Source organism: Pteropus vampyrus, unplaced genomic scaffold (genome assembly GCF_000151845.1).
Source record: "Pteropus vampyrus isolate Shadow unplaced genomic scaffold, Pvam_2.0 Scaffold181, whole genome shotgun sequence".
Lineage (NCBI taxonomy): Eukaryota > Metazoa > Chordata > Mammalia > Chiroptera > Pteropodidae > Pteropus > Pteropus vampyrus.
In genome coordinates this window covers 3,347,133-3,357,745 of record NW_011888962.1, presented here as the reverse complement: position 1 = coordinate 3,357,745, position 10,613 = coordinate 3,347,133, and the positions used below count along the sequence as shown (strand labels likewise).

The 10,613-nt window shown below is 37.3% G+C and overlaps 1 protein-coding gene across 1 annotated transcript in view; it reads right to left on the bottom strand.

Annotated features, from left to right (window-relative positions):
- Positions 1-10,613, bottom strand: part of ANKRD55 (ankyrin repeat domain 55) — a 90,808-nt gene that overhangs the window by 7,350 nt on the left and 72,845 nt on the right. The window contains exons 9-10 of the mRNA XM_011371049.1: positions 7,836-8,003; positions 4,372-5,030 (exon numbers count right to left, since the gene is read on the bottom strand). Coding sequence (XP_011369351.1) covers positions 4,372-5,030; positions 7,836-8,003 — 827 coding nt within the window. The remainder of the gene's footprint in view (positions 1-4,371; positions 5,031-7,835; positions 8,004-10,613) is intronic.

Here is a 10,613-nt window from a genome sequence, read left to right as displayed (position 1 = left end):
AGCACGTCCTTACTTTCCTTGTGATGGCTTGTAAATAACCAGGCTAGTAGCAAACACCATAGAGATTTCTGTTCCATTTTCTCTAAAAGCTGCTCGCAATGAATTAAGCCGATGTGCTCTAAATTCCCTCATTAGGATAAGTGCCTCCTCCCCCAACTCTCTCCATCTAGCCCACTGACAGGTCTCAATAAATGTTAAGCAATAATCATTACAGCTAAATGTTCAGGGTTGCTGATGCAAGCATAGGATATTGGCTTCCAGGAATTCGAACAGCAGCAACTGCTAGCCCATATTATTTCTACTAAACCCAGGGCGGAAAAGGAGAAAATCCGAAGTTATATCCAAGTTCAAGCCAGTGGAGCAGTGGTATGATTTATAGTATCGAATTGCCTTACCACACTAGGCTTTCACATCAAATATGGGAGCTCAGTGTATAAATCCACTGAGTTTCAACCCGCTTAGACTAACAACTTAAACCACTTAAGTGAACCCTCCCAACTGTAGTCCAGGAGCCTCAGTAGTTCTAAAAACGACATTTCAAATTGGGTTAGAAATGTCCACAAAAATAAAATGTACAGGCACAAATTTTTTTTTTTTTTAGTTCGGGGAAGGACAATATAATTTCTAAGACAATAATTGGTAAGCATATTAACAAACTGGACTTGAGATTTAAAGAAATACTTTGTCGAGGTGATACATACCTATTTAGGATATCTGGGTTCAAATTCTAAATATGTCACTAATTAGTTGTAAGACTTTGAGCAAATTGTTTTAAGTTTTCTAAGCCATGTTAATTGCAGCTGGAGAAGGCCTAATGAAACAAAATGGTCCCAGCCTTCAATCTGGAGGGTAAGGAAACTGTGGCCCAGAGAGATGGCTTGTCTTGCTTTATTGATCAGGGTCATTCAGGAAAATAGAGACCTCTCTAGATCTTTGAAACAGAGAGAATTTCATACAAAAAATGGTTATGCTGGTGATGGGAAAGTTGAGACACCAAACAGCACAGGGTAGAAGGACATTCCAGAGACTGGCCACAGCAGAAAGATGCACCTGCCTCCAGGCTGGAGGGATAAGGCAAAGAGAAGGTATTACCAAGGCCCAGGAAATAGTGGTTGTCAGAACCACAGAGTGAGGGGCTATGGAGAGGGAATTGGGGGAAGATAGAGCCACTGTTGGAGATTCCACAGGAATCAGAGGGACGTTGAGTAGAACTACATGGTTTTCCTCTTTCTCTTGCTCTTACTGTTCCACCATTGCCTCCCAGTACTTGGCCAAAAGTATCTGGAAGCAGCTGGCAAGGGAGCCTGGGAAATGTAGTTCCCTGAGATACAGAGTAGAGCAGGAGGGAGAAGACTAGATTTGAGAGCCAATAGGCAGTTAACTAGCACACTTTCTTAAATTTCATCATCTTTGAAATAAAAGTCATGTCTAGATAGCCTCTAAGACATATTGCTTAACATAGGTCCAGGTGCATAGTTAAAAAATACGAAATGTGTGTGTAATATGGTAATAGGTTCAAGTCACTGCTCTTAAGTATTTTACATGTATCAACTAATTTAATGTTAACAGCAACCCACAACCCTGTGAGTTAGGTATTTTCTCTCATTTTTTTCAGATGGGGAAACAAAGGCTTAGAGAAATTAAGTAACAACAAGTTGCAGAGCCAGAATTTGAACCCAGACAGTGTGGCTTTAGAACTCCTCTCTTAACCACTGGAGTATACCGCCTCTTGATAAACTAGGATGATAGACACTTAATAACCATTTAATGAATAGGGTTCTTTCATTAAAAAAAAAAAAAAACCCTATGATCTTGTATCTAAACATGAGAAGAAAATCAGTTTAAAGTCAGTTACACAAATATTTTAGCAAATCCATATCCCTTAAAGCTCATTTATAGGCTGCATATTCTTGGGAAATTTATCTTAATCATGACTCAGTTGCCTAGGATATTCCTAATTATTATTAGCGCTCAAAAACATTGGTTGAAAAAATAAATGCTTCGATATAGGCGCAGCTAGTAATTTAAGATTCTCTTGGAAAATTGTGCTTCTTATTTTCTGCTATTTTGCCACCCCCGGACTTTTTAAGTTACTTCACTGGAAAAGTGAAGCGAATCCTCAAACCAAGTTTTTTGAATTTCTTTTTATTTCAAATAATATTAAAAGTTTTAGATGGCACATATGACAGAATCTATTAGTTCTCTATCTAATACCTATCCTCACTTCTCTTTTAGAAACAAAAATCCAATTTTGGAGGGATAGCCATGTGCCCAGCTAAAAGACTATAATTTCTAGTCTCCCTTGCAGATAGGTGTGACCATGTGAATAAAGATCTGACTAATGAGACAACAGCAGATATGTGGGACTTAAGGGAAGATGACCACTTAATGGGAGCTGATTCAGCTGGGGGCACATCCATTTTATCCCCTCTCTTTACTTCCTTCTGCTCCATCAGCTATTGTGGACTGTGAAATGATCTGAAGGATGGAAGCCATGTGATGAGCTGTGGAGCACACATATGGAAGAAGCCTGGGTCTCTGGTGATCAAGGAGCCATTGAACACCTGGGAACTACCTACTTTAGACATCTTTCATATGAGAGCAATAAAATTCTATGTTGTTTAAGCCACTGTTACTTTGGGTCTCTGTTTATTGGGTCTCAGGCAGCTGAACTCAATAAAAACTAATATGGCTGTCTTAGGGACAGAAAAAGAACAAGACTTCCAAAAATTTAGAAAGATTTTCAAAGGAGAAAATATTAGCTAGGACGTGACCAACTTCAGAGAGCAGGCTGAGTTGAAGCCCTGGAGGCCACTAAGAGTCAAAAGATGGCAGACTTTCTAGAACAAAAGCAAAAACATTACCCATGCCACCAGCCTAATGCCTCAGTGCTTTGTGGAGGAAGTAAAATCTTGAGTGGAGTTTTTCTCAAATACCAGGAGAAAGCTTTCATGTACTTACCCATATTTACCCTGTGCTTAAATATATATAAACATGTATGAGAGGAGCCATACTCTGCTCCACAGGCTTTAGACACCAGGCAGATGCAAGGAAAGCCAGACTCATGCTGCGTATTTAGGAATAGGAAATTATAGTCCTCATTTCCAAAGAAATATGGCCCTCCTCCACTTCTCTAAAGAAAACCAGCACATAGCCTTCTTGGTCTTTCATTCTCCTACTTTTGATGGAAACATGGGTTCAAGAAATATATCATTTCCCCCTTAACCTTACTATAAGAAAGACAACAACAGAAACTCATTGAAAAAGAACTGACACTTCATGGAGACATACTAGAAAGTAGTGTAGGCTAGGTTGAGCTGTGGTTCAGCAATGTCCAAGTGGTACCGAAGGGGAGAGGGGTTATTCAGATCCAGCCAATTATTCCTAAGTGAGAATTTGGGTTCAGTCTTGTCAGATTTTTCAATTTCTCAAGAGAAGCCAGAATTTTAGATTTTTATGTAAAACATAATGATTTTTAAACATTAGCAATCAATTCACTTGAAAATAGAACTAGATATGGTGGTAATAAAACAATTTTGGAAGCCGTTTTGTAGACTCTGCTTTAGAGCAATGGTTCCCAGTCTCCAGAGTGCACCAGAATCATTTAAAAAATATAAAAATAAAATTTTTAGCATGGTATATTTATTCAGAAAGGAGGAAATATACATATATATATATTTGCTTGTATGTGTATAAATTCTTTAGTGTGATACATTTATTTAGAAGGGTGATATATACATATTTAATGTATATAAATATATATATGTGTACAAAATATCTCTGGAAGAATAAACAAAAAATTAAGAACATTGGTAGCTTTGGGGGTACTGAGGGGTGCTAAGTAACTGAGGTTAGAGGCCAGAGGGAGAATTGCCATGTGACCCTTTGGTATGTGTGGAGCCTTGAACCATAAAAGTGTGAATGCATTTCTTTTCTACATGTATACATGCAAGGCATTACCATCTTCCCTCTTCCCTCACTAAGATTTTGGTTCAGTAGGTCTGGAATGAGAATTGAATACCTCATTTAAAAACAATCACGCAAAAAAAACAAATCAACCTCTCACAGGTAATTTTGCTAAACACCCCTGGTTAAGAATCCTAGCTAGTGGAAATAGTAATATTCCTGTTCTAATATGCCAGTCACCACATATATTTGCTGGGAAGATTTGCTGGGAACATGCTTTTATTTACAATTGCCTGGAAGTCTTGAATCTAGTGAATTCAAGGAAAAACATGTCCCTAATCACCCAATTTGCTCTGGCCCTGCCCCCTAGGCTACTATCACTCTAGTTCCTTACTCAGAACTATATGAGACATATTTCCTTATAGAGCCTGCCAAGAATGAAGAAGAAGGAAGCCAGGACTTTACCTGATGAAGGATTATGTAGATGAGGAAGATATGGAGGCACAGAGACTTCCTGGTGACTGGATCTGCTGGTGAGCAACCTGTCTAGCAGCTTATCAGAAGACGTAGTCCAAGCTTTGCAGAACACCTGGCTAGAATCACCTCTCCAGGGGTTATCTAGCAATGCCTGGCTGCCAGTTCTATTAGTCAATAAATCCTGCTCACTCCGGCTTTTCTGAGATGGCTGGGCCAGGTGATGAGTACCAGAGCTCAGGCCAGCATGGGAAATAGCCCCATGGGAGGCCGTCAGGAAGTTATTGCCCAGGGTGATGGGTGGGAGACTCTGCGTTCTGATTGGTGGAAGCCCCTTATATGCCAGAGGCTTCTTTTCCGGCAAGAGGTATTTTGAATTCTCTGAGATCCTCTTTTTAAAGTCAACCATAGCCACCTGATCACCAGGCTGTTCTTGGCAGTTGGTATCCACAGTGCTGTCAAAGGTGGTGATGATGTCATCAACTTCCGAGCTGTTCTCCCCGCTGTGTGCGTCCCTGCTGTGATACTTCTGATAGGCCCTCTGTTCTTCTTTCCTGTTTTTGCAGAAGATTTGATTGAGTGTGCCGAAACGCCCCTCCTTCTTCTGGGGTCTACTGTTCTGGGAAGGAAGGGGTTGTGTAGGCTCTGTTCTATGAGAATATGAAATAACAAGAATAGCATATGAGGATAGAAAGTGCAGACACCACTACTAACCATATGCTTGAGAAGAATGTCTTAGATCCTTCAAAGATACCTCATAGCCCTTTCAAGCCAAAGACAAAGTGCAAGAATTCACAACTCCTTTCTAGAAGTGGTCCTTGCCATGGTCAGTTCTCTGCCCAGTTGGAACATGTCTTAGATTCTTCTTGCTCCCTCACGGGCTATCCTTTCAAAATTTATCCCTAGGTAGTCTGTTTTGAGAGAGGCAGTAGGAGTGTAAGTTTTAAGTCAAAGAGACGAAGGCCAAGGGTTGAGTTGAAGCTTTAACTAGTAGAAGCAGGGTGGAGGTTGCAGAAGTTGAGGGGAGTGTGGTTACAGAGGTTCTCTGAAAAGGATCCCAGGAGATCCCGGCAGAGCTCTGACATTACCCATCTCAGGAAGCCTGCCCATTTTATGCCGTTTGTGTGTTTTTGTTTCCCTATTGAAAAATACTTATTAAAAAAAAGTTACTAAAGGAAACCAAGGAAAGAAGCTTTTGTCTGGGCTTCAGCTGCGTAAGAGGAAGTGTGTATGCCAGAGGCTGGGTGTGGCAGCAGAAGAAAAGCGAGCAGCACCGAATGGGCAGGCGAATTCTAAAGAAAAACAGGTCAGCAGTGTTTGGCTGGCTCTTCTTAGGTGGAGAGTTTCCCCCCACGGCACTATTTTGTTTTTATTCCTTGGAAAATTCTGTGTTTTTCTCTTTTGAGGCCATAAAGGACTTAATGCTCTCTGCGGCATGAGTTAATGATGAAACCTGACTCATGTGCAGACCCTAAAAGCCAGACTGCATCGTTACTCTTTAGAGTGAGAAACTGTAATCTATAATTTGAAAAACACCACTTATTTTGGCTGCATAGAATGAGTGTTTTTTTTTTTCTTACAAGTGACACAGTGCATAATTGAATCTTTATTCCTGTGAATGTTTTTTTATCTTCCTTTTTTAACCTTCCAATAGGCTTTTTGAAATATTGAACACTACTTCTGGACTCCTAACACTAACAGAAAGAACCCCAGGAGATTTCTAACATTTTTTTTTTCAAGTTTCCTTATGTAGAATATGCCCCTGTGCTAATTAATGCTGTTTCGGCATCTTCTACAGTTTATCACTTTTTCTTGTAACAGGTTGTGCTTTAGGCCCGTGGGTCTCAAACTATGGTCCACTGAACTCTGGGGAAGGGATTCTTGACAGTCTTTTAACATAAGGTTAAAACTATATTCATAATAATATCAAGATGTTATTTGTCTTTTTCGCTGTGCTGTTTTTTTGTACCAAGGGTGCAATAGAGATAATGGGTGAAACTGTGGGCTATTTGGCACAATTGAAGCTTTTGCGCATCACAAAAATTGTCGTTTAACTTAATAATGTCCAGTAAAAGTTATTACTATTATTAAATATTGATCCTTTGATATATATTTTTTGACAAAATAGAAAGTACTCATAAACAATTCTACTATATACTAAAGTATGATAGTTGTCTTGAGGTAAAGCACTCGTAGAATTGAGTTGCCAACTAAATTAGACACTTTTTTTGCATGGCACATAATTTTTATGACTTATAGACTTATGGTTATTCAGAGTGAGATATTTGCAGAAATTTTCTCAAAAATGAACAAAGTGAGTCTGTCCTTTCAATATACATGACAATAATTGTTGCCAATGATAAGAGTCTAGATTTCAAGCAAAAATTAGAATTTTGGAAAACTTGAATCCACATTGTGAGCTTGACAGCTTCCTGATACATAAAGGCTTTTAAGACAAGATCAGTGATGATATTAACAAATGTGAGTTTTTGATATCGTATAATGAAATGTGTCATTTGAAAGATATTCATTCGGTCATTTTCCAAAGGACCGAAGCAAGATGTTATATAATCATTCATGGTATAAGACTCATTAAAGTGCAGGATAGACTAATGGATTTGAATGTAACAGAGGAGAAAAAGTTCACTAATATGGCGACAGAGTCCACATTGCAACTAACCTTTAGGAAACTACTGCTCATCAAGTTTTAGTATAATATCAAAGGAAAAGTGTCCATAATTATCTAAAAAGGTTATTGAAATATCTAATTGTCCAACTACACATTTATGTGAGGCCAGATTATTTTCATACACTTAATCCAATGTATTCCAACAGATTGAATGTAGAAGCAGAAGTGCGAATCCAGCCGTATTCTATAAACTTCTGTTAAGATACCAGAGATTTGCAAAACAATGTAAAACAATGATATACTTCTCATTACAATTTTTTTTGTAAGAATAGGTTATTTCGACTAAAAATATTGTATTTATGTTAACATGAAAATGTAAAGAGTTTATTATTACTTTAAATTGAATAAATATTTTATTAAAAATTTGTTTTAATATCTAATGCCATAAACATCGACAAATGTAACATATAAACAAAAGCTCTTTCGGGTCCTCCATAATTTTTGAAAGTATAAAAGTATCATGAAAATAAGTAGTTTAATAACTGCTGATTTAGGCAAGAAGATTAAAATAACATGGCATAAAGGGAAGAGGAAAGGGAAAAAAAGGAAAGAAGAGATTAAAGTTCAGTGAATGTTAGGCTGACAGATTCAGGCTTACTACTATCATTTTGCTCCGCTGAGTTGAAAACATGTTGCTATATTTAGATAATGACAAATGTCATTATTAAGTTATTGCTGGTTTTGCACATTGGCAATCAAAAAAATTTCATCCAATTTTTTATATCTTTGAGAGGAAATAAAAATGAATGCCTCCTGCTGCGCTCACCTGCTCTCTTGGGAGAGGAGTTTAACACAGGCCACATGGCCGCAGTACAGGGCGTAGGCCAGGGGCGTACTCTCGTTGATGTCTCGGAGGTTGCTGTCCATCCCCAACTCTAGCAGTGACTGCACACATTCTGCCTTCCCTGCAGCTGCAGCCCAGTGCAAAGGTGTCCTGGGGGACCACATGGGAACAACACAAGTGTGAATGGTGTAGGTTGCTTAGCCAGCAACAGCTCCAGCTTAAACTCAGATGGCGGCAGGAAAAAAATCGTTGCTTTTTTAATGCAGAAATAGTATGTATTAAATGGGGATTCAGGATGATTGTATACATGTGTAGGAACCTCTCCTCCAGCTCTAAGTATTCCCTGGCCTTCTGCCTTCTCTGCCCTTTCAGAGAATTGTTCATACTCTGACCTACTATCTCCTAGAAGAGGAGATAGTAGGTCAGAGTATGAACAATTTTAAGGCTCTTTATACATAGTGCCAAACTGCCTTCCGAGAAGATTAACTCAGCTTATTCTCCTACCAGCTGTGTCCTGACTCCTTTCCTAATATTGAGTATTATCAGCATCTTAAAAAATGTTTTTTTGGCATTTATGTTTCTTCACTGAAATGGCTCCAAGCCCTTTGCCAAGTTTTCTATTAGATTATTAGTTTTTCTACCAATTTATATGGGCTTTTTACATATTAAATGTATCAGTCTTTTATGGATTATACTTATGCAAACATTTTCTGTAATTTGTTACTTGACTTTTTAGTTTTTAGTGATTTTCCATTAAAAAATTTTAAAAGTACCCATATTTAATTGCTCCTTTATTTTTTGATTTTATGCTTGGAAAGTTCTTCATCAGCCCAAAGGTAAGCAAATAGTCATCAGTATTTAAACCTTTGTTAAATTGTAAAACCAATATTTTCTTAAGAAATTTTTTTTAAAAAGCAAGAGACTGCGAGAAAATATTTGCAAATCACATATCTGACAAAGGGCTTATATTCAGGCTACATAAAATCTTTCCAAACTGAAGAAAATACACAAGCCATTTTAAAAATTAGCAAAAGATCAGAACAGACACATTATCAAAGAAAATGTATGAATAATAAATAAGCACTTGAAAAGATGCTCAACAACATCTGTCATTACGGAAATGCAAATTAAAACCACAGTGAGATACCACCACATAATTATTAAAATGGCTAAAATTAAAAAAGAAGACAACGAAAATTGCCATTTGCAACAACATGGATAGACCTAGAGGGTATTATGCTGAGTAGGGTAGGCCAGACAGAGAAAAACAAATGCTATATGATTTCACTTAACATGTGGAATCTAAAGAACAAAATAAAGAAACAAACAAAACAGAAACAAACTCATAGATACAGAAGACATTTTGATGGCTGCCAGATGGAAAGAGGGTTAAGGGTTAGGTGAAAAAGGGGACTGGATTCAAAAGTACAATTTGGTATTTACAAAATAGTCATGGGGATGTAAAGTATAGCATAAGGAATATAGTCAATAATATTGTAACAACTACGTATGGTGTCAGATGGGTACTAGATTTATTGGCATGATCACTTCATAAGTTATCTAAATGTCTAATCACTATGTTGTACAGCTGAAACTAATATTGTATGTCAATTGTAATTGAAAAATAAAAAATTATTCGAAAAATTTAAAAAGTAATTCTTGGTTAAAAAAATAAGGAAGAAAGAAAGAAAAACAAAAACAAAAACAAAAAAATTCTGGCAAAACCAAGTGCTGGTGAAGGTATGGAGCAACTAGAACTTTGATACATTACCGGTGGGAATGCAAAATGGAACAGCCTCTCTAGAAAACAATTTGTCAGTTCCTTCTATAGTTAAACATATATTTACTGCATGAGCAAGCGATCTCGCTTTTAGATATTCAGTTAGAGAAATGAAAACTTATGTTCACACAAAAACTTGTACATGAATGTTTATAGCTCCATTATTCATAATTGCCCCAAACTGGAAACAACCTAATGTCCTTTCACAGGTGAATGGATAAACAAACTGTGGTTCATCTATACAATGGAATACTTCTCAAAAATAAAAAAGAACAGCCTACTCCTACTTAGAACAACATAAATGAATCTCAAATGCAGTCTGCTAAGTAAAATAAGTTAATCTCAAAAAATTACAGACTGCATATTTCCATTTACATGGCATTCTAGAAAGGCAAAACTATAGAGAAGAGAATAAGTCAGTTTCCAGAGCTTAGAGATGGGAGAGGGTTTGATTACAAAAGGACAACCTAAGTTGAAATTGAAATCGATGTAATTGTTTTGAATCTTGTTTGTGATGGTTACATGAATCTATGCACGTGTTAAAACTCATATAACTATACACCAAAAACATAAATTTTACTGAATGTAAATTTTTTTTAAAAAACAATATTTTCTTCTAGACTTATTGCATTAAAAAAAACTGCACGTGTGTTTGTGCATTTTGGTATGTGTACTGCGATGTGGAGCCAATCTGACTGTCTTTCCAATAGCATAGCCAACTTTCTCAGCACCATTTATTAATATGGTGGGATCCTGACCTATATACATGTTATGCTACCCTTCCTCTTTCCCCCATTTAAGAAGATGGTTGATGTGTTCAACTTCAGGGGAAGGATATAGCAGGATGGAATTAGTGTCTTTCTATTTCCTAAACCAAGCTCAGAACTGAGAGAAGATTTGGAGCAAAACAGTTCCCCAATAGTGAAAAGAGCTCTCCCTCAGTTGTCAAGGCAGATGTGACAAGAGGCTGATAAGAGAAT